This window comes from Danio rerio, chromosome 11 (assembly GCF_049306965.1).
Source record: "Danio rerio strain Tuebingen ecotype United States chromosome 11, GRCz12tu, whole genome shotgun sequence".
In the NCBI taxonomy this organism is placed as follows: Eukaryota; Metazoa; Chordata; class Actinopteri; order Cypriniformes; family Danionidae; genus Danio; species Danio rerio.
The window spans coordinates 47,292,024-47,318,174 of NC_133186.1; the positions used below are offsets into that span (position 1 = coordinate 47,292,024).

Here is a 26,151-nt window from a genome sequence, read left to right on the forward strand (position 1 = left end):
TTTTTAAAAACATTTTTTCCCATTTTGGACAGTTAAAATAGAGTTTGGGACATTTCATATGCTGCAAAACCTGTACTGTATGTCTGTTACAAAATATAAAAGTATTTTAAATAGCCACTTAAGCCCTAGGAGGTTTTATATATATATATATATATATATATATATATATATATATATATATATATATATATATATAACTCAGAGTATGTTAACCCTGAAATGAGAGAAACTCTGGGTTTTCTGTTTCAAAATGGCAGGTTTGTCAGATTTGAGAAAGCAGGGTAAGTCGAGTCTGTTTCTGAAAAAGAGGTAACTTTAACTCAGAATCAGTTACTGTGGTCAATTACTCTGTGAACCTAACCTGGTCTGGAGCAGGGTTTATTCTCTAAACCAGTGGTTCTCAAACTGTGGTACGTGTACCACTAGTGGTACGGGGGCTTGCTTATAGTGGTACGCGGAGGAATGAAACATGTCATGTACGTGCTACATATATTTCTAAATGTATCAAAAATGATGTATATAATGTGCCATATGACATAGCCTATATTTCTGAGGTAATCTGCTACGTTTTTTTTTACTGTGCAGAGTTGTAGCTGCTTTACTGGGCCTACTATGCTATTGTATTTCAATACTGCTCATTATGGTGGTACTTGGAGAGACAATTTTTTTCTGAGGTGGTACTTGATGAAAAAACTTTGAGAACCACTGCTCTAAACTCTTGAGTTTCTGCCGGTCTCCTCCGAAGAGGTATTTCTGGCCTTAGCTGTAGTGATTCATTTCAGTCACACAGAACGTTACGAGAGTGAATGGCTTGTCTTTTTTTTGGGGAAAATTATAATTCGACTCAATACCATAGTTAAGTTTTACCTTTGATATTACTGCAAAAAAATAAATAATTAGCTTAACTTTACTGACCTTTCGACAGGGACGTGTACTATTTCTATATTAATGGAATTATTACTCGTTTTAACACTATTGTTTAGCTCTGTTTACATTCTAAATGTCATATCAACCTCCACCACTGGATCAATAATAAAGGCAGACACACACAAGTGCACTTTTACATGATTAAAAACTCAATTTTAGACAATTTATCTTAAATTGATCAAAGTGTGTGAAAGTGGGAACCTTAAATTAAACATTTTCACTGAGCAGTGAGTTCAGGTTATCTGCATTCTTGTTTTGTCAGATTTGTTGTAAAAACTATGCAGATGCCTATTTTATGTAATATAATGCACTTTCATCTGAAATAACTTCAACATTACGGCAAATTCCCCCCTTTATCAAGTGAAAAGTTAATAAACGTCACACATTACATCACTGATTTTATTATATTTAAATATGTAAATGTAAAATTACACATTCACTTGAGCAGCTATTTGTTTCCTCACGCTAACTCTCTGCTTCACTGCTGCAGTGGTGTTGCTTTTATTAATATATGCTCATATTTGCTATAACTCTGCATGAGCACATCAAGTTAAGCTGGAGACAGAAATGCTGATCTCTTTTTTTCAGATGTTGGCATGCTCACTCGTAATATCTGCGCTCTATTGATAATGCCTTTTTATAGTCGCTGTGTGCGCGCTTAACTCTGAGTTGGTCTACTCAGACTTGACTGACCTAACTCAGATCAGCTATTCTGAAACCCAAAACTGAGTTTTAATCTCTTGGTAAATCAACACAAAGTTCAATTTTAAAGTCAGAGTTGGTTGAACCTCCTTCCTGAAACAGGCCCCTGAGGTCAGTTTCTCTAGTAACACCCAGGTCTGATTACTGACACACCTGTTCGCATTATTATTTTAAACATGTCACTTTTTGTTATTTTATGCCAAATTTTTCATACTCTAATTGACTTTTTTTGGCATAGAAAAGCAAAACTGTTTTACTCAAATATTTAATTATACTGTCATTTTTTATTTGTTGCACAAAATAACCAAAACATGTTATTAATCATTTTAAACTGATGTTTTAACTTCTGAAGAGTCCAGAGAGCAATATTTATGCCCCGTTTCCACTGAGTGGTACGGTATGGTACAGTATGCTTTTATGGTCAAAAAGCGTACCGAACCACTTTTTCGGCACCCTTTTGAAAGGGTACCAAACACTAGAAAGGGTACCAAAAGGTGGAGCTACACGCACAGCTGACTGCTGATTGGTTACAGAGATACGTCACAAGCTCTTGGAGCTAGACAAAATGTAAACAAAGGATCCGCCATGTTCTAATACACAGACGAGAGATTACATGGATATACTATATGCATATAATAACCAGCCATGGATGAGCCGAGCTCAAACAAACCTTGTCATCGTCTTGATGAACAGACACAAAGCCAAGAAGAAAAATCTGCCTAGTGCTGTTGTTGCTTCACGAGCCCGTCAAAAAGTGTGAGCGGTTTTCGCTTTCTGCAGGGAGCTTGTGTTCACATCTTTATTTGATATAACGAACTTCTTGAGCTGATGATAATAACATGTGCGTGATTATTGAAGTGTCTCCGTCATCTGATCCATTTACAAAGAAAAGGACAAACGGAGGAATGAAGCGCGGAAAAAAGGAGCAAATTGTTCCAGCAACCTAAATCACAAACAAACTGCCATGATTATCATCGCCTTCTGGACTATTATGAACTGGGAATGACAGAATGACTCTGTAACAGAGCTTACATGTGCTGCTGAAGATTACCGACACAGATGAGAGGTCTGCGCTGACTGTGGGCTATGTTGCGTTTATTTTTTAACTCAAGTAAGGACTAAATGTCTGCTGTGTGGAGTTTATCTGTAAGTGGTAACATATCGGAGACTGTAAGTGTCTGTATGTGTTCATCTATGTTGCATTTATATATTTATTTTATATTATTACAGATGTTACAGTAGCCTATTTCGCAGTGTCATTGATCTGCATTTATAATCAACTCATGTTCATAGAAAAGTTAGTAATAAACATTTATAAACAAGTATTTATGTGTATGAAGCATCTGTTTTGTGAGAAGCTTCTCATATGATATGTGAACGACCTGTACGGCTTTACTGTAGACATTTATTCGAGCGACGTTGACTTAAACTCTCTGTCATACACCCCGCCCACCAAAAGGGTACCCTTAGTAGTAAAAACGCAAGCCTGATGAATGTGACCAGTACCGACCCGAACCGTACCGCACTGTACCAGTCAGTGGAAACGAGCCATTAGAGCACAGGTGTCAAACTCAGTTCCTGGAGGGCCGCAGCTCTGCACAGTTTAGTTCCAACCCTAATTAAACACACCTGATCAAACTAATTGAGTCCTTCAGGCTTGTTTGAAACCTACAGGTAAGTGTGTTGGAGCAGGGTTGGAACTAAACTGTGCAGGGCTTCGGCCCTCCAGGAATTGAGTTTGACACCCCTGCATTAGAGGAATAACCCTGATTTTCAAAATATAAATAATTAATAATTTAAATAATTTTCTAAAATATATTTATACGTTTCACCAATTGTCTTTTATGTTTATATGTGGAGTGGATTTTGCATTGTATATCATGAGAAATATTTCAAAGGGATAGTTCATTAAAAATGTTTTTATTCTGTCCTCATTTTCCTCATTCTCCATTAATACAAATTCCTCTGTTAAACATAAAGGGAGATATTTTGAAAAATGCTGGAAAAAACATTGTGTTTTTTGTTCCTACTACGCAAGTCAAAGGCTGTTTTATCCAACATTCTTCAGAATATCTTCATTTGTGTTCAACAGAAGAAAGAAACTCATTGAAGTTTACAACCTCTTGATTGTGAGTAAATATTGAGGACATTTTAATTTTTTGGTGCACGGTCCCTTTAAGTATAACATCACAGCCCCTGTGGTCATGTGATCACCTCTCAAAGTGAGTGTGTGTTTGTGTGTGTGGTCTAACCTGGAGGTTTGATGTCTGCTGCCCTCTTCAGTGCGCTGTACCGCGGTACCCAGTTCTCATGCTCCACGTCACCATGGAAACCAACCACCTTCACCCATTCTGGGTTATTATTGACGAACTCGCCGGTGATAGTGGTCCACTCCTTACCGAGACCACCAACATACAGACGCTCGTCCTTCACCGCCATCCACTCCGCCTTAAAACCTGACACCAGTGTCAAAGGTCACACATTTGAGGATGCAGTAAAGCAGCACTGCATCATAACATTGAGGCTGTATCCAAAATCAATCACCCCCTATACCCTTAATAGTGCACTACTTGAGGGAGCAGCCATTTGTAATGGTGTCGGAAACCATATTGTACATTCTGAAGTGCACTCAATCAATCCCATAATACACCACAATAACGAGAGTACAACCCATGCACACTCGACAGCTAGTAATACTCAAAATGCACTGGGAGAGTTTGCGCTCCAAATGAATTTCCACAACTGATCACAAGATGGAGATTATATAGCGGAATCCTATTGGTGTACGTTACAAATTAACACATTATTTATTTAAAGTAACATTTGTATAAAGACAGACATCACAATATTTTCAGAATTCATAATGGACAGCTGGCTGAGTGCAACTATCACAGGGTCTGAACAAGAAGATGATAATATCTGTCATCTGTCGAAGTTATTTTCAGGTTACGTTCTGGTTATCTTCAGGTTATGTTCTGGTTATATTAAGATTATGTTCTGGTTATATTAAGATTATGTTCTGGTTATGATCAAATGATGTTCTGGTTATCTTCAGGTTATGTTCTGGTTATCTTTAGGTTATGTTTTGGTTATCTTCAGGTTATGTTCTGGTTATCTTTAGGCTTTGTCTTGGCTTCATTCAGATTTTGTTCTAGTTATCTTCAGGTTATTTTGAGGTTAACTTCACTTATAAAGCAAGCTGTTTTCTTTTAGCTGTCCTTGTTCATGGACAGCATTTTTCATCCCGCCATTCTACTTCTCTTTCTGTTTTTTTTTTATTGTTTCAGTTCTGAATTTTAAACTAAAAGAACTAAAAAATAAATAAATAAATAAAAAGCCTGACTGCATTGGTTTGCACTAAAAAATTAATCCTGTAATCCTGAGTTTGTTTAGCCGGCATCATGGAACAGGCCCTAGTTTATTATTTTTAATGTTAGTTTTACCTTTAGATACGCTGCCGTCTCCATCTGTCAGAATGACCCATGGCACGGCACGGTTCCCCTCGATCCGGTACACCACACCGGTACGGTCATCCACACTGTACAAGTGTCCGTTAAACGCCACCAGTTCGGAAAGCTCCATCCCGCGGCCCTTCTCCGACAGATGGCTCTCCAGAGCCACAGTATTTGGATCCCACTCCACCGAAACACTGTCTCCGCTCTCCGATACCAGAACATGTCCTCTTTTTAAATAACTGAACCAAGTATTGTCCTTTTTACTGCGCGAGTTTGTGTCCAGATCTGCTATGACTGCGATACGGTAGCGGATCCCGTTGACTGTGTGTTCTGGAGGGCTGAGCGGATACGTGTCGTTATACCGTGTCCCGATTGGATCTGCATCCACCATTGCACCAGAGACGTCTCGACTGGATCTCCATGAGCGTGGGCTGTTCTCAGGGGCGTCCGATCCGTGGTCAGTGGATGTGTGGTGCTGAAACAACAGGACGGCTAATGCTAGTAGTGCCGCCACACCGATGGCCCGCCACCGGAAACGGAAACGCGGATCAGAGACGGAGTTGGTCATGGAGGAGAACATGGAGGAACCGTGAACTGAAGCCCGCGAGGAACTCATGGAGTCGCGGCTCTCGGCTGATGGAGAGAAGAAGAAAAGAGAAATTCCTTAATAAAAATGTTGAGTTTGTTATTAAATTTAATCAATAAAAATGAGTTTAAGTTTTTCTCATAAACTAGAAGATGAACTGTAATTAGAAGATAAAAATAAAAGTGTACACCAAACTTTACACTTTTATTCTGTCTATATTCTGATCACACACACCAACCTTTACACTTTTATTCTGTCTATATTCTGATCACACACACCAAACTTTACACTTTTATTCAGTCTATATTCTGATCACACACACCAAACATTACACTTTTATTCTGTCTATATTCTGATCACACACACCAAACTTTACACTTTTATTCTGTCTATATTCTGATCACACACACCAAACTTTACACTTTTATTCTGTCTATATTCTGATCACACACACCAAACTTTACACTTTAATTCTGTCAATATTCTGATCACACACACCAACCTTTACACTTTTATTTCAATTAATCTTCTGATTATACCAAACTGTTTTTTATTCTAATTATGAACACACCAGTTAATACTTACCATCTCTTTTCTGAACGTTTATTCATATATCATTCACCTGATGAAACCTAAAAGTTCCAGGTTCCTCTGGGTTTACTCACTTTTTTAAATGAAGTAACAACAAATTTCTTTATACAGTGTGGGTGAACTGTCCCTTTATACACACATGACAGTCTCCTGCTAATAAACACTGACTTCTGTATTCAGATCCTGAGTTTATATTAGTCTGAGCTATGATCAAATATCCTGACGCATGATTCCCAAATCAGATCCTTAAGCTACAGAAATGCCGATCATACTAAACTGAATATGTCTGACTGCCTGAGTTCAGCACGGGTCATTATAACACAAAAATAAAGCACGCACATCCATGAAACATTAAATAAAATTATGCATCTCTAAACATCAATTATCGAGAGCTCATTAAAGGTTTATATTTATTACACAGTGTTAACACGCATAAAATTAGTTCACTGTGACTGCTCACAGATCTCTCTTTCAAAGTAGTTTATTTGTGCATATACAGTAGATTAGTCAGTATTGAAGACAATCTAATGAACTAATCTAACTAAAAACTGCAGATCGCAAATCCAAAAATGTATCAAAAATTAATATGTTTAGGGAAAATATTAAATAAAAACTGAATAAACAGAACAAATCAAAAGAAGAACATTAAAAATGTTGTATTTTAACTTATTTTGCAATAACTGGTATTTAATCGTATTATCTTTCGATTTCTAAAGATGTTCACTGACTAAACTCCTATTTCATTGTAGAAAACTGTTTTTTGTGTAAATACATCACAATTATTGGCTATATTCACTGGGAAATGGATAAAAATATTTATTTTCAAAATAGGGTGTACTCATTTATGCTGAGCACTGTATATTTTGTGTTCAGAATCTTTGGTGTGTACATGAAACAAACAACAGATGCTTATTTAACACAGCAAACATCCCAGGAGCAGAGCGTAATGATGACACCGGAGACTCCAGTGCTGTTTAACAACCTGTCCGAGTCAACAATGAATGGCTTCATTGAGGAATTACACACACCACAACCCTCATCAGCACTACAACTGCACAAAATATTGAAAAAATTACCGTTATCGCGCTAGTTAGTATATGCAATAGTAATAGTATATGCAATATATTTGATAAATTACATTTATTTTGTACATTGGTTGTTTTAATCTTTAGCCCCGCCTCCCCAGTAGTTGCTATTCTGTTATTGGCTGGAGCCCCAAAGGTGAACCCAGAGCTGAAAATAAAAACTAGTGGGTGGAGTCGAGACGAGAAAGGAAAATGACAACAGCCAATCAGAGTCAGAATATCTGCATATCAGGTTTTCACTCATTCATAGTGTTATAAAGACAAATATTTGGAGTTTTTTTGTCTGAACTAGAATTAATAAGATCTAAAAAAATATTTCAACTGTTTATTCTAATATCATTAAATAAATAAATGATTTAAAAAACATAGCTAATGAAGATATTATTATTGCAAAACTCAACAACAACATTGCATATTATTCACAAAGCTCTGCACATGACAACAGCATGACTAATCTAATCTTTTGCACATTACACTGTGACTTTACCTGTGAAAGGTGGGAGATTAACTGAGTAATCAGTGAACCAGCCCTACAAAACAAGCAATTATACAACAATCACCAGTGTTATTGTAGTACTGGGGTGTAGCTGCTACAGGATACACTGCAAAAAATATCCATAAATTAGCAGTTTTCCCTATTTTGTGATTCATGTTTTTATTTTCCACGTTTAACTGTGCTTTTGAATTGCATAACAGGAGCTTGATCCTTATTCCAACAACTTTGAACAGTTGTAAAAATATCATTTTTGCACGTGTAATAGTTTGCATTGTCTAGGGTGGTGTTGTATATTACACTACAGAAACCTTGTAATAAACTGCCAGTACATTCATTTATAAATAATATTAGGACACATTTACACTGAAATATTAAAACTACAATATCAGTAACTCAGATAAGTATCGTTTGCAGTAAATATATTTACAGTAAATGTCAACAAATAAAAGCACAACTGAGTAATAGAGACAGAGTTTATTACTATATTCTTGACCATGGAACACAAAACCAGGCAATTTTTGAATACTGAGATTTACATATCACTTGAAAGCTTACTAAATAAACCTTCTACTCATATATGGTTTGTTAGGATAGGATCTGACTGAGATACAACTATTGGACATCTCTAGAAAATCAAAATATGGAGAAAATCTCATTTACAGTTGTTTAATTTAAGCTCTTAATACATATCACTAATCAAAAATAAAGTTTTGACATATTTGCAGTAGAAATTGTGCAAATTATCAATAATGAAACATGATCAATTATTAAACCTAATGATTATTGAGATAAAAGACAGATGGACAATTTTGACCCATACACAATGTGTTTTTGGCTGTTTCTGTGCTTCCAGGTTAAAAACTGGTAAAAAGTACAGTTTATAAAAACACTTTCTATAAAACATATAGGTTTATCACAATAAAAAGAATGCCAACAGCAAAAAATGCATATAGCTTGAGATAAGTTTTTTAAGATTTACTTGAGATTTTTATATTTTTAATCTACATTTTATTAAAATATATATTAACTACTAATGATCCAATGCTTTTTGCCATAAAATAAAAATCAACAATTTTGATTTGTGGCTGGTTTTGTGGTGCTGGATCAGATTTTCAGCCATTTCAAGGATCAGCACAGGACCTCAAGGTGGGACTCAAACTTAGGTCACCATGAACACCAGAGTGCCATGTGTCGATGCACTAACCACTACACCACTGGCACCGACATGTACTCAACTTTTGAAAACATCAGTTGCACTGACCTAAAATGTCTGAAGTTGAGTGAACAAAGAAAATATTTTGGAAATTGCAACTAAGAAATAAAACATTATCAGAACAAACAAACATAGTTCACAGTGACCCGAGTTCAATTCCCGCCTCAAGGTCCAGATCCTTTCCCTCTCTCCTCTCCCCACACTTTCCTATACTCTCTTCTGTCCTATCAATTAAAGGTGAAAAAAAAGAAGCTGAGTACACGAACACGAGAAAAAGCTAAAGGGAATAAGGACTGTTTTTTGTTCACTCAACATCAGGCATTCCAGTTCTGCAGACAACACATTTTCAGTTGGCACTACAGAGAAGTTCACCTCTCCAGAAAACTAATAATCTTTTGTTAACCCAACTAAACGTATTTTGTATTACTGACAAATAATTTAAGGTCAGTGCAGCTGATGTTTTCAAAAGTTGAGTGAACCAGAAAAGCCAAAGGAAATAAGGATTATGTTTTTTTGTTGTACTGACTTTACATTTTTTAAAGTGCAGAAAAAGTATTAAAATCTACAAACAGTTTATATAAAAACTTTACTGTATAAAACAGATTTATCACAATAACAACAACAAATAACACATCAGATTAAAATCGAAAACAGTCTTCTAAGATTTACTTTAGATAAAAAAAAGATTCAAACATTTTTAAGATGAATAATTAATAAGCGTTCTGCTCTACCTTTCTTTCTGCCTCTCATGTCTGAGCTGTTGATTGAGTGTGTGTCCGAGTGTGTGTGTGTGTTTATCATCAGTTTGTCATCATCTACTGAGATCAGTGAGCCGCGCAACAGTGACGAGGCAAATCCTGAGAGCGAACGAACCCTTGCCTACTACACACACACTCACACATGCACTCTTTCTCACTCACACACTCACAAAATCATTCTCTCTCACGCAATCAAACTACACACACACTCACTCATTCACTCTTTCTCTCTCACACACTCACAAAATCCTTCTCTCTTTCACACACACACTACACACACATATTTATTCTCTCTCAGCAACACACACACACAATCTCTCTCTCAGACACAGTATTTCTCTCTCATGCACACACACACATTCATTCTATCATCACAAACTACACACACACACACACACACACACACACACACACACACTAACCTTCAGACTCTACAGATACTGTGCTTCTGTGCCAGAGGTTACAGGTAGGAGAAGAATAAATCTCTTCTTTTCTAATTTCCAAGAGTACGTAACACGTCTGTAATTCCTTCAGAAATGTGAGAGCAGGTTTATTTGTTCACAGGGGCGAGCTGCAGATTAAACCTCGCTCAAATAATGAATCAGTGTTTTTGAGAACTCGGTGATTGTGTGTAAATCTGTGGTCGGAGACTCTATTGTGGAGAAGCTGATTTGGTTGGTAAATGATTGCAAACAGGAGTGAAATAAAAGTGCCGGCGGTGCACTAGAGCACAGTTCACCATATCTATAGTAGATTTATACACTCTGTCAGATTTTAAGGTAAAAAGGCATTACATGTGGGTCAAAGATGCAAGGTTAACTCTACAAAGTGATTTAGTTATTAACATGTTATTTATGTAATAAAATAATAATTAAAAGGTAATGAACGTGGTATAAAATATATTAAAATAACTACAATTCATCCAGAATTATTAATAATAATTCATTTATTCATTTTCCTTCAGCATAGTCCATACTCCAGCATGTTTTACGTAGCGGATGCCCTTCCAGCTGCAACTCAGTACTGGAAAACACCCATACACACTCTTACACTACGGCCAGTGTAGTTGATCAGTTCCCCTATAGCGCATGTGTTTGGACTGTGGGGGAAACCGGAGCACCCGGAGGAAACCCACACCAACACGGGGAGAACATGCAAACCCGAACCATTGACCTTCTCACTGTGAGGCCACAGTGCTAACCACTGAGCCTCCATGTTGCCGTTAATAATAATGAATGTATTCTATATAACGCCTTTCCAGCACTCAACGATGCTTTTCAACAAAAGTAGGAGGAAAAAAACTAAAAGGTTAGAGAAAATAGCAGACTAATAATTCATAAAAGAAATAACAAAGACGAGAACAAATAGCAAAAATGAAATGAGCATTATTGACTGTAACATTCAGAAAATAAGTGAGTTTTAAGATGAAACTTAAACTTAAAAATAAAAGTTATGCAGTGAAGCATGTGTGGGGGATTAAAATAGTTTAATATAAAAAAATAATAAGTAATACACATGATATAAAATGTAAACAATAGTTACAATTACTTTAGACTTTGAATAATTAAATTAAGACAATAAATAATTTTCTAAAAAGTAATGAAACAGACATAAAAAATATTTAAAAAATAAATTTCATCAAGAATTAAATTAATTAACAGAAGAAAATTACAAGAAAAAAGTCATGAACATGGTTTAAATATAAAAATAGTTACAATTCATCTTAAAGTAATTAAATCAAAAAGTAATGAACATGGTATAAAATATAAAGAAATAATTAGAATCCATCTATAATTAAAATAATTAAATTAATATAATAATGTAATAAGTAAAAAAAACTAATGAACAAGGTATAAAATATTACAATTCATCTAGAAAAAAAATAATTAAATTTATTAATAAAATAAGTAAAATTAGGTAAAAATGGAAACATTTAATCTATAATGAAAATAATTAAATTCATAAAATATTTAATAAAATAAAATTCATGACTCAAATTTAAATTGAAACCTGATAGCAATTAATGTAATTGAAATAAAAAGAACATTACAGTTTATTCACATTTAATGGTACTTCTCTCTTTTAAATAAACTAAGTGTAATTTAAATTTTAAATAAACAAAGTTTTTTTTCCCTCACCGCTGTCGCCACTGCCTCGCATGGTTCAGGACTGGTAGAGCTACGCATCGATGAATTTGCTCTTCAGTGTTTGAACTCTCAGTAATGATTAAATCACACTGAACTGAGCTAAACTGAACTGAACTGAACTTAAACACTAAAACCTGAACCACACTGTTCCAGTTACTGAACCACACTGTTCCAGTTACTATGACCATTTATGTGAAGCTGCTTTGACACAATCTACATTGTAAAAGCGCTATACAAATAAAGCTGAATTGAATTGAACTAACCAGTGATAATTTTATATTGTAATAAAGTCATGTAATTATAAAATATTTTTGACAAAATCTAGTTTAATGTTCAGTAGCCTGTAGATCCGTGATTTACTTCAAATCTCTCTATTCTTATGATTACTAAGCTCAAATATTGACTTTTAATTGCAGGTCAGAGAGAAACCATGCAACATTTTATTATTTTAACACATTTCCCTTACTGTAGAAAAAACAATCCCTGTTTGGTTTGTGTACACTATATTTTTGTGTTTCATTTACAGGATATACACTGTAATTGTTCTGTTGTTATTGCAAACAAAAAGTATTTCCAAGCCTTCCAGTCCGGAAGTGTGTTAATCTGCGCATGCGCGAACCCTCCGCCATACACGCGATGTTTTATTTACACAAGTTACTCTAAAAACAATCACGACAACATGATAACAATTGGACATTCATGAAAAATTCAGTTTCTTCGTGTTTGTCTGAGGGTCAAAACTGTTATATTAACGTTACAACCATTACACTTGCATCACCCCAGTCTTGTCTTTAACAGTTATAAACGCGTCTAAAAGTTTATATTTTATTTTAATGACTAATGTGATGACATAACGAGGTTACTCCGAGTCCTTAGTTTTAATAAAACAGAAAACATTAGACTGAAGTAATTCCCGGCAGTTTCTGCTGAATAACCGCCGTTAACCCTTTATGAGGCGAACCCTTCCCGCTCCAAATTTCCTCCAAATAACGCTACTCACCGTGTTTCTCAGTCAGATGTAGTAGTTTAGTCCTGTGTTATGATGCGTTATTACATCCTCGCTCCATCCTTCGGTACCGAACGCGCTTCCTCCGCCGTTCAGACCGAAACAGTCCTCCGCCGTTGCTGCCAACACACCGGTACCGCGAAACCCCGCCTACAAGCAAAGACGCCGAAGGTTCGGTTCATGAATATTAATCACGTAACGCCACGTTCGTTCAAGACAACTCGCTGATAGGCTGAAAGCAAGCATGGAAGAGTTCGCTGACCAATTAAAGCATCACACAGTGTGCGTAGACTAATTATTAAATATTAATTAGGTTACACAACCTAAAACTCTGGAAATATCTAAGCAACATTGAAGAATTGTAATTATTCATGAGATTAGCTTTCACCAGTATAACATTTATAATTGAGATGCAATGCATTAAGACATTGCGCTGATAGTATTATTAGCAAGGCAGAATCTGTGGACATATTTAGATTTATCTGCACATAAAATAAATAATCAGAGAATTTATGCGGAACGATTTTGAGAGTTTAGTAATTAAGAACTTAACATCAAATGTAAAGAAATATGACTTATTATTTAAAATAATACTTATCATTTAAGGCTTACAATGCAAATCCAATTAGAACCACTTGTTTGGTAAACAAAATTAGTCTCTCACATAACATATCTACTAAAAGACAGAAAATATTACTTTACAAATATTGCTACAAACTGTATTTCACATAAATCACACTGTCATTTGCATACTAATCAATATTACTGAAATGACTATAAAACTGATTACGTTTACACACATTTACATCAATGACTCAAATATGGACTAAATATCTGCAGATTTCGCTGTGTGTGCAGATTCCTTGTGGGCCTAATCATAAGTGTGTCAAAAGCAAGTTTATGAGTGTTGATATTTCCCCGTCCTCTAGAATAACACAGAGAGTGTGTTGTGTTTCAGAACAATCTCTCCATTCACAATCACAACAATCACAACAACTGTGCTCAAATCAGTGCTTTATTAACGCTTCAATCACACGCTGACACCACAGTCTGCTCCAGGAAAGCACACTTAAAGCAGCTGGTGAAGGTGATTTGCTAGTTTTACTCGTTAACAAGTGCCTTTAAAACACCAAACCAGTTCTGCGGCCGGTCCAAACCTGTTTATCCAGTCAATACAAACTCAAAACAAAGACAACAAACTGATGAACATCTTCAGCACCATTGACCCGTGTTACATTTGAACTCATTTGCATTTGAGTGTCAAATTCTGCAGTGCTTTAAGTGATTAAAACATTTAAATAACTATGAAAAACACCTTACACAAACACTTTCCTGAACACACACACACACACACACACACACACACACCAGATGGAAACACACTTCTGCTGTCTTAATGACGTTTAACATTTAATGCTAGTGTCTCATTGGAGAAAGAGTGAGGTCATTGTGAGGTCAACTCACAAGTCGGTTCCAGAGCAGTGCATTCTAGGTAATTTGGCGATCATCAACTTTTCCCGATCATCTTCAGGAGAAGCTGCAGAAGAAATTAAGCGGATCAATAATGCATAACAACTGCCTTAAAAACACAACGACTGATTTCCGCCTGATAATTTTAGTTTGATTCAGTTTGATTGGTTTTATTCATTTAGTTACAAAATTTGTTTAGTTTCATCTTATTTAATAAAAAATAATAATAAATAAAAAAAGTGTACTTTAAATTTATAATTAATCATTAATTCAAAAATTTAATCATGTATTTAACTGATAATTATAATAAATCCATTATTACAAAATTATGCAGCCCTACAGAAATGTATAAATAAAAATTGTGATTTAAATAACAATATTAATAATAAAACGTATATTACCACTAATTTTACAGTTGCAGTAAATACTATTTCATTTTCACACGGTGTTAAAGACAAATTTTACGATAGATGCTTTTGCTTCATTTCACATTAGATAAATAACAAATAATAAATAAATAAAACTATTATTTAATTAATTGCATTTTCATTTGAAATAATAAATATATTATGGCAAATTTTAGCAGTCACACAAAAAATCTTAATTTTTAAATTATATTTTTTTTAATTAATTAATTAATACTATCATAAAAAAAAAATATATATATATATATATATATATATATATATATATATATAAACTTATATTGGTACTATTATTTTACAGTTGTTATGTAAATTAAAATGTCGATTTATTTTTTATTTTATTTGTTTAAAAAAATTTTTACTATATGTATATTTTTGCCTAATTGTACATTTATTAAAAATAATAAATAAATAAGTTTATTGTTAGATTCCATAATAATTAAATTAACGTAATAATTGATCATTTAAATAAATTAATAATAAATACACTATGGCAAAATTGCGCAAGCCCAACAAATTTTTTTTAAATAAAAAAATTAACTAATTAATTAAATCGCTCATAAAAACAACCTGAACTGTAAAAATTTATTTTCCGCCAGACACTGAGCATCTAACCTTGGTGAGGAGGTAATTTTCATCCACGAGTTGCTCTATGATGCTGAAGTGATCCGTTTCAGAAACATCTTCAAAAGACACTTTAAGACCAGCAGATTCCAAAGCCTAGAAGAGAAACAAAACATCAACAATACAACACAAATCCCTGCAAATATAATGCCTGATCAATAACACAGAGAAGCAAAGATAAGTGCTACCACTACACAAACACTGCAGTACTACACTAGAACTTTGTAGATTGTTAAATAAATAAGTAATATCGCACATTATTTTCTTTGCAGATTAATTAAATGCTCTTACTTTATAATATTCCTCCGACTGTTTGCGAAACTCGGGCGAATCGTTCTGCGCCACAGCTACAGTGATGTCACAGGAAGCAGACGAGACCTTGAGCTGTGACAGGAAGCGACTGGGGCTGTTCCTTAATGCAACTTCCCTGAAAAAAACATCATTACAAACCTCTCACACTGTGCTAACATTACTGTTTATTTGACTAAGTTTTGTTAAAGTGATTTTGGGCTAATGAGATTCCACCATGGGCGGAGCTTCACAGCAGGCCATTATTAACCCATTATAAGAGACACAAAGCAACTGATTTAGAGCTTCAAAAACAGAAGATTAATATAGTTGAGCAAAATAATGCATGTTCTCAATATCTTTAATATTAGAAAAAGAGGCTCATACTCTGTCATTTTCAGCGGCTCGTTGACATATGTGGACAGAATGGGCTGAAGATCATAGATGCCGCTCACCAGAAATGCACCTACGAGCAAAACATATCTAAATGTGAATTTAAATATCAAATTTACACTTTTGTAAGTTTAACAATGTTTTTTATTGAAATATATTATATAGAGAGCCACAGCATCAGATACACAGAATCATTAGACAACAACTGCTCCAATGTGGCGGCAGTACACAATTTGCTCACATTTTCTTTCTCTCTGAATGAAATAATACAATTACATATTCTTGCATTAAGAGAATGAGAGAGAGAAAAAAACACAAAACAAAACAAAACAAAAATAACACACACACGCGCACACACACACGCACACACACACACACACACACACACACACAACAATAATAATAATAATAATAATAATAATAATAATTAAGAAGAAAAAGAAGATAGAAAAAAAACATTATAGATAAAAGTAACACATAATAGGTTAAACACAATACAGAGAATATATAAATACAAATACACAAAGAGTACAGCAGTAGAAAATAAATTAATAAAAAAATAAATAATAATAATAAAAATAATTAAAAATTAAAATAAAAAAGTAAAATAATAATAATATTAATAATAATAATCAATTAAAATAATAATTAAAATAAAATTAAATAAAATACATAAATAGATAACAAAAAATAAAAAACACACTCTCCATTCATAACTAATCCAGGGGCAGGGAAAATAAGTCAGCTTTATTTATTATTTTTATTTTTAAAGTGTAAGAGGAAGAGTTGCCAGTATTACCGCAAACTGTATTTCTAATATTCTAATGTACACTTTTAAATCTATGAAGAGATTGTACTATTTTCTTCTGTTTATACACACATCAGTTTAAAAAATTTTACATATGATCACCAGGCGTTTGAGGAAGGTTTATTTCCAGAACCTTTACTTTCTCTGTTCCTCCATAATGAATGATCTTCTAGATCATCTAAATTATCTTACATATTCTGACAAATTTCCATAATTTTACTGCATCATACAATCAACAGTTGAAAAAGATCAATAATGTGGCTAATTAAAAAAATTATGGCATAAATTAATTTAATTAATAAATACTAACAATGATAATAATAAAGTATTAATAATGAAATAAAGTAATAAATAAACACTAAATTAATAATGTTTGTTATTATCTAAATATGGGTGTCGTTTTATATTTTCATTTTGTCTTTTGAGAAAGTTTTATTTCCAGAACCTTTACTTTCTCTGTTCCTCAGCGGTGAATGATCTGCTAGATCCTCTAAAAGATCTCAAATAATTTGATGAATTTCCATAATTTTACTTAATTAAACAGTCAAAATTTTAAAAAGATCAAAAATTTTGTTGTATATTTAAAAAATGTTAAATAATTAATAAACACTGAGTCAATAATGTATGTTATTAAATAATGGTATTGCTTAATATACATTTTGGTTTTAGGTCAACTTTGATGAAAGCCATCAAATATTAAACAAGATGCAAACTTTGCATCTCCAAGATGTACCTTTGATTTGCGGTGATACGTCATATTGTGTCCAGTCAGTGGACAGAACCATGGCTGCTAGATGAGCTCCTGCTGAATGACCACACAGGTAAAGTCCACTGCAGAAACAAACACCATTACAGTTACATTATCAGGTACTGATTACAAATCACATGACAGAAACAACAGTCAGTATGGACTGGTCCAGCTATGACAATGTTATCAGACTATTTTTGGATATCATATTGATTACATTTGTGCTCTTTTGTAGATTACATCAAAGAGCTTAGAATGACCAAGAGGCGACGCTCAGTAGAAAGTTCCATTGCAACATCAGCGCCCAGCAACAGCCCCGCGATTCCACCATTTTGGAGTGAAAGCGATCTGCGATCAGCCGTCCATTGGATCTTATTGCTATTGCTAATAAAGCTTTTATGTAAAAAGCCACAATATCCAAAATCATTGAATTTTGACACAAATTCATCATATGCACATACACGTCTATGTTAATATGTTATATGTCTCCTGATCTGAATTTAGTTAAATACATATGGGGAATTCTGAAGAGACATCAAGTTGAGCATCTCTAAAAGAGGGTCATTTTTGAAGATTGGAAAAGATAGATGCTGCAATACTAAAATTAGTCTTAGTTTTCATTGAGATATTGTTTAAAATGTTGCTTTACAAAGGGGGTGTATGAATATATAATATTTAAGTCATATTTAACTTAATATTGTAATTCATTCTGTCAAGTGTTTGTTATCCATGCTGTTGTTCTATTGTAATTTTCATACCACTTGACACTAGCAGCAACAGACGAAAAAGCAAACAGCAACAGACTGTCGCCTCCTGGTGATTGTATGCTCTTTGATTACATTTAGATTACTTTTGTGCTCATGGCACATTACTTTTGGATTAGATTTGTGCTCCTATGTGGATTATATTTAGATTACTTTTGTGCTTTATGGTACATTACTTTTGGATTACATTTGTGCTCTTAAGTAAATTACATTTAGATTACTTTTGTGCTCATGGTACATTACTTTTGGATTTTATTTGTGCTCCTATGTAGATTACATTTGTGCTCCTATGTGGATTACATTTAGATTACTTTTGTGCTCTTTGGTACATTACTTTTGGATTACATTTGTGCTCCTATGTGGATTACATTTAGATTACTTTTGTGCTCTTTGGTACATTACTTTTGGATTATATTTGTGCTCCTATGTGGATTACATTTAGATTACTTTTGTGCGTTTTGGTACATTACTTTTGGATTATATTTGTGCTCCTTATGTGGATTACATTTAGATTACTTTTGTGCTCTTTGGTACATTACTTTTGGATTACATTTGTGCTCCTATGTGGATTACATTTAGATTACTTTTGTGCTCTTTGGTAAATTACTTTTGGATTATATTTGTGCTCCTATGTGGATTACATTTAGATTACTTTTGTGCGTTTTGGTACATTACTTTTGGATTATATTTGTGCTCCTTATGTGGATTACATTTAGATTACTTTTGTGCTCTTTGGTACATTACTTTTGGATTACATTTGTGCTCCTATGTGGATTACATTTAGATTACTTTTGTGCTCTTTGGTACATTACTTTCGGATTATATTTGTGCTCCTATGTGGATTACATTTAGATTACTTTTGTGCTCATGGTACATTACTTTTGGATTAGATTTGTGCTCCTATGTGGATTACATTTAGATTACTTTTGTGCTCATGGTACATTACTTTTGGATTAGATTTGTGCTCCTATGTGGATTACATTTAGATTACTTTTGTGCTCTTTGGTACATTACTTTTTGATTACATTTGTGCTCCTATGTAAATTACATTTGTGCTCCCATGTGGATTACATTTAGATTATTTTTGTGCTCTTTGGTACATTACTTTTGAATTAGATTGGTGCTCCTATGTAGATTTTATTTGTGCTGCTATATAGATTACATTTTTGCTCCTATGTAGATTACATTTAGATTACTTTTGTGCTCTTTGGTACATTACTTTTGGATTACATTTTTACATTTGTGCTCCTATGTGATTACATTCAGATTACTTTTGTGCTCTTTTGTACATTACCTTTGGATTACTTTTAGATTACTTTTCTGCTCAAATTGAGTGCATTTAGAAAACAGCAACATTACAAAATACAATATTGGAAAAACATTGAATTCACAGCAATATCACTGCAACAATAAATATTTAATTTGTTATTAAATTGCCTGGTTTATTATAAAAAATACTAACTTTAATAAAACAGTAAAAAGGATGAAAATTTATGAATTGTGAACTACTTACTACCACTGTGTTATTAATGTGTAATCATGTAATCCATAATAAGGAATCTGTAATCTGATTACTAGTATTATAAAAAGTAGTTTACTCTAATTACAAGATCTTGATTTTTGTAATCTGATAATATAATCCAGGTTACATATAGTAGCAATAATAATAATAATATTATATATATATATATATATAAAATCTGACCTGATGTGTGAATACTGCTGAATCACAGACACGACGCTCCTGCGCACCTGAGACACCATCAGATCCATATCACCTGCAGAAATACACACATAAACACAAACTCCCAGCATGCTCTCTGCTCAGGTCATCAGAGGTCAGTTGTACCTTTCGGAGCGATGCTGTAACCCACGGCAACCACCACTGCACCCTTCTGGACCAGCGGGACAGCCAGAAAACCAGACTCATCCTTACTGTGAAGCACATGACAGTCATTTATTTGGATTATTGGGGGAATATACATAATTAACATTATTGATCAGTATGTGGCTCTTTTTGGATTCTAGGACGCTGTGGAAATTAAAAATGTTAAACGGGAAACACATTGGGACCATTGTTATTGTTTACATCGCTCAAAATAGTCTATAGAATTATATATTCTTGGTCTACTTACACATTAGACAGAATTGTACAGTATGTAATATACAGTTGAAGTCAGAAGTATTCGCCCCCTTTGACCCCAGATTAATAAAAAGGGACTAAGCCGAAACGAAAATGAATGAATGAATGAATGAATGAATGAATGAATGAATGAATGAATGAATGAAGTTTGAAAAAAGTGACACGGTGGCTCAGTGGTTAGCACGAGACAGACACGAGAGAGACACTGGTATATTTGATTTGGAAAGCACATGAAAATGAGCCTGTAGATGGAAATGAACACACAGAGGAGGAGAAACAGACCTAAGGAACTGCCAGTATCCTCCATGAAAATAAATCACCAGCGGCACGTCTGGAAAAGGACAAACAGACCCTCAGTGACGGACTACACAACTACACAGAGCTTGACTTTAAAGGGCTGCATAAAACAGGTTTAGAAGAGGTTTGAACACAGCTGTCATGAAAATCATTAATAAACCCTAAATAAACAGAATTATTAAGCACAATCTGGGAAATGTTAGAGTTATAATGGGCATTATTATTCTCACAGATCGACTGACAGCACTGTGAGTGTGTTATGCATCCGCTAGAGTTCTGAAGATTATGATGGTGTGACCTGGACTGGAGCTGCTGGGAAGATAAACGTCCAGTTTCTCTCCTTCTGCTTCTCCATACGGGACGTCCATCAGAGTCTGAGTGACCGACCGAGCTCTCTCTGTGCCTAAACACACATACACACACACACACACACACACACACACACACACACACACATATATATATATATATATATATATATAAACAAACATGTGTGTGTGTACATAAACATACACTACTTGACAAAGGTCTTTTTTAGGAACACTGACTGTATGACTGTATGTTCACATGTACATACAAAAATATATAGGCATATGTACACATGATACACACACATGAATGAACATATACATAAACAGTCGCACATATAAGCACATGCACACAAATATATACAAACACAAATATAAACAAACACACAGCTCTGATTCAGACATGCTCTCACACACACACACACACACTGATGTAGGTCACGTGTTGAGTGCTGGTGTCAGATGAACATGTCTGGTGTTTGAGTGATGAAGAGCAGTGAAAGCTGATGTAAACACACACACACACACACACACTCGCTCACTCACCTGATTTCAGCGCGGACACATGAGCTCTGATGACATCATCGGCAGACATCCTGGGTGACCAGCGGCTGGGAGAATACTGCAGCTCCAGTTCCTGACCAAAACACACACACACACACACGCACGCACACCACAGAGAGAGAGAGAGAGAGATAACAGCCGGATACACACACATAGCGGCACCTGCTGGCAGTACATGGCAATTACAGCCCTCTCTCTGTTTCTCTCTCTCAATTAAATAAAATAAAATTAAATTAAATTAAATAATTGCTTAATTGGCATGACAAATGTTACAGATGTATTTCCAAAGCATTTATAAAGTTTACTTAAAAGAACATGCATAAAAATTAAAATGAACACATTATAAACACAGTAAATAGTAGTAGTAATAAATAGCGGCGCCTGCTGGCAGGATATGGCAACTACAGAGTCACACAATTAAAATGTGGACATACATAAACACATTTTTATATATGGGCAGTTTCCCCCACAGTCCAAAGACATGCAGTACAGGTGAATTGGGTAGGCTAAATTGTCCATAGTGTATGAGTGTGTGAGTGTGTGTGTGTGTGGATGTTTCCCAGAGATGGATTGCGGCTGGAAGGGCATCTGGTGCGTAAAAACTTGGAGGTTCATTCCACTGTGGCGACCTCAGATTAATAAAGGGACTAAGCCGAAAAGAAAATGAATGAGTGAATATCTGTCTATATATTTATTCATTCATTTATAACTATGGAGTCAATCTAGGGTCTTGCAACATAAAAGAACATCTTTATATATAAAAGAACACTTATATATGGAGTAAATCTAGGGCCAAAACAAAATGTTTTGCAAACAAAAAGTAAAGTATTGAGCAAAAAAAAAATATATAAAGGCAAATCTACAAAAATCACAGAGTGAAAATGAATTTTTGAAGAAAAAAACCTATTTTGCTGACAAACTAAGGAAATGCTAAAGGAAAATCATGTTGAGAAATAAAAATGAAATACAAAAAAAGAACTGTAAATAAAAATCAAGCAGTGCAAAAACACTCAAATATTTGCAATAATAAAAAAAAACATTTATATTTGCAAAACGTTTTTATAGCATTGCCTTTACAAAAGCAATCCAGTCAAGTACTTGGGCGTTTATGAGCCTACTAGGCTGTAAGACCACCTCGGTGATACTGATGACGTTGCTTAAATGGAGGCAGGTTCAGGCCGTAAACGTCCAAGTTCCCTTGACCCCGCCCCCTTGTCAAATCAGGGCCACAAATTTAAAACATGCAAAGTTAAAACAGCATCACAAACTCACGATTGACCAAAATGCAAATCAAAATGAGTATTGCAATTGACTGCTGAATTGATTGCAACTAATGTTTTGTGTGTGTGTGTGTATGTGTGTGTGTGTATGTGTGTGTATATATATATATATATATATATATATATATATATATATATATCTTTTTTTATTTTATTTTTTTTATTTATTGCAAATATTTGAAATATTTGAGTTTTTTGGCATTTTTGCATTTTTATTTGCAGTTCTTTTTTTGTTTGCAAAATTATTTTTTTATTTCTCAAAACTTGATTTTCCCTTTGCAGTTCTTTATTTTTATCAGGAAAGTAAATATTTAATCCTTACAAATTAATTTTCGCTTTGCAATTATTGGAGATTTGCATTTATTTTGTTCAAAAATTTATTTTTTGTTTGCAAAACTTTCTTTTATGTTGCAAGACCCTGGATTGACTCCATAGTTATATCCATTAAAATAAGAGTTTGGTCACCAAAACATCTACACTATAAACCTCAAAATGTAAACTATATATATTCTCATGATTTTTCCTGTTTATTTAAATTTACTTTAACCCTTTCCCCCAATACATTTTAGGAGTGTGATCTTCAGTGTTTTTGTTAGATTAGTTGATCAGTTTAGTCTTCAGTAGTGACTAATTTAATGTATCTGCACTAATATATTACTGTAAAGCATTGTGGAGAGAATATTACTGTAAAGAGAGATCTGAGACTTATGCTCAGCACTGTACACCTACAAAGTTTTATCATTGAAACTGAGTTTAATGTAGTACAAAACGTCAGGATTGTCTCTTTTCTGAGAGATGTTGTGTTTATTTTCATGCCTGTGATGGTTATCATGCTGATCAGGCTTACGGAGACAGCAAAACTCTAACTTTAAGCTTAGTTTTGGTTTGAATGCAGTTAAATATTCTGTAATTGTTCATCTTTTATGCTTACTTCTTTGAATATAAACTGAAGATCAACGATTGTGAAATGTTTTAGTTGTATTTCCTTTAGTATTTTGAAGTGTTTTTGGTGGAAATCTAAATTTACAGCTGTGATCCAGCAGCAAACACTAATCCAGATGTTACAGTCATCTTTTTTTAGTACTGAAATGCATTTTCTAGTAGAAAAAAAAAACGGTCTTTACACAAATCTAAGTTGTTTTTCTGTTGTTGTTTTTAATTGTTTGTCTTACTCTCTGTCTGTCTTTTTAGCTTAATCTTTTATCAGCTTTTAAGAGTTCATTTCTAAGGTGGCTGACAGCCGACATCTCCCTCTCTCTCTATATACAAAATTAAACACACATAGACATGCACATATAGACACACACACTCATTCATTCATTATCTTTTGGTTTAGTCCCTTCATTCATCAGAGATCGCCACAGCAGAATGAACCACCAACTTATCCAGCATATGTTTTACACAGCAGTTGCCATTCCAGCAGCAACCCCGTGCTTGGAAACACTCAAACGGGACTTGAACCAGCGACCCTCTTGCTGTGAGGCCACAGTGCTAACCACTGAGCCACTGTGTCGGTGAAGTGCAGATGAATTCTAACAGTTGTTTAGAGATTATAAGATGCATGTGAATACACAACATGTACTGAACATCTTCACGAGACTGTCATGAGAAAGGCTTATAAATCTGTTATCAGCAAAGCATTTCAAGATAAACGCCTGCATGCAGCCCTCTAAGCCCCTTAAATACCACCTATTTACCCCTTTTTGGTGTATGACAGAAATAAGAAATTGTTTAAAACTAATAATTACGCATGATCCATAAAATAAATCAATGAAATAACTAACTAAAAAACAAACTAAGAGCCAGAGAATTGAACTTAAATTGCTTTATTTCGTATAACTCTGCTTTGATGGACGTTCAGCACTGACTAAAGTAAAATATAACTTTAAGATCATGCACACAGAATAAAATACTACTCTCATTATTTCTGCAGTATGAAACAATGAATTTAGTGTACAATATGTGCATTCATCAGATGCATGAGATACCAGGATGAAGTATGATATCTGACAAAGTCTGTAAATTATAAACACAGTAACACACACTATTTGGACTGAAACTAATGAGTCACGAGTAGCCAGTTTGAACTTTTGGACTATGAAATGTTAGAGGTTTCATTAGAACTAAAACTGCAAAATAATCATGTGTGTATCTCAGATAAAAACAGGTTATTTAAAGATATGTCATATATTTAACAATATATAATATATATATAGGCTTCAGATGCAAAAACCTCCAAGTGCCGTCTGAAATTTCTGCCTCCTTTGTTTATGTTAAGATATTTCACTTTAAAGAGCAGGAAAAAGACTTATAAATCAAATTATATTACTGAAAATACTAAAAAAAAATGATATTACTGAACATAAGCACAGGAGCCTGATGAAAATGCTAATTTTAGAGGACATTTCAGATGCCATTTAGAGGTTTTTGCATCTAAACTCTTCTTATATTTATGTAATGTATTAGCATATAAATCGTGCATCAATAAGCAGTTTTAAAGTAAAATAAAGGACGTTTTATAAGAGTGTTACTTAATAAAGAAAATATAATACTTTAAAAAGTGATTAATAAATATAAAAACTAGCAAAACTACTTAAGTATGCATCTATGCTATGCATCTTACAACACTTGAATTATTTTAGTCGTTTTTAAACACATTTCCAATCAGAAATCGCTGAAAAATGGCGTAGGTATTATTTAATTTAATATTTTAGACACTCACATCTTTGCTCATGCTCTTCCAGTCGCTCATGATGATGCTTTGCTTTGCAGGGACCTTTGAAACAGCACTAGCTAGTGAACTTCATGAGTTGTTGACACACTGTCAATCATTAACCTCATGGGTGTGTGTGACAGCTGTCTATCTATATTATCTATTATGATTATCTATTGGTACAAACCGCGCTGAATTCGTGAAAATTACACCAAAAATACATTTTGATAACAAAACAATCAGTCACTGTACCGGTTTATTCAGTTCCTCTAATTCCCGCCTGACTGCTGCGTGACGTCGCTGACTTATAAGCACACTGGATAGATGGAGGCCAATCAGATCTCTGCTCTTCAGATGTTT

General features: G+C 34.1%; 2 protein-coding genes and 1 long non-coding RNA gene across 7 annotated transcripts in view; 1 reads left to right on the plus strand and 2 right to left on the minus strand.

Moving 5' to 3' along the window:
- cant1b (calcium activated nucleotidase 1b) overlaps positions 1-13,133 on the minus strand; it is a 14,747-nt gene extending 1,614 nt beyond the window's left edge. The window contains 3 exon segments of one of the 3 annotated variants that reach the window (NM_001003595.2): positions 3,882-4,085; positions 5,073-5,717; positions 12,961-13,133. In NM_001003595.2, coding sequence (NP_001003595.1) covers positions 3,882-4,085; positions 5,073-5,700 — 832 coding nt within the window. In that variant the 5' untranslated portion in view covers positions 5,701-5,717; positions 12,961-13,133. 3 annotated transcript variants of the gene reach the window in all.
- Positions 10,166-19,972, plus strand: si:dkey-93h22.4. Its single transcript, XR_662986.5, has 4 exons — positions 10,166-10,279; positions 17,644-17,795; positions 17,958-19,176; positions 19,444-19,972. It is a non-coding gene; the product is annotated as a si:dkey-93h22.4 (long non-coding RNA).
- Positions 13,964-26,073, minus strand: afmid (arylformamidase). Of its 3 annotated transcripts, XM_073915868.1 has the most exons (12): positions 26,044-26,073; positions 25,801-25,854; positions 21,781-21,871; positions 21,225-21,329; positions 20,912-20,960; positions 20,336-20,421; positions 20,192-20,264; positions 17,708-17,805; positions 16,161-16,239; positions 15,777-15,912; positions 15,477-15,581; positions 13,964-14,503 (listed from the first exon to the last, which is right to left on the minus strand). In XM_073915868.1, the coding sequence occupies exons 2-12, from the start codon at positions 25,828-25,830 to the stop codon at positions 14,474-14,476; spliced, it is 882 nt and encodes a 293-aa protein (XP_073771969.1). In that variant the 5' UTR covers positions 25,831-25,854; positions 26,044-26,073; the 3' UTR covers positions 13,964-14,473.
- Positions 26,074-26,151: the final 78 nt, after the last annotated feature.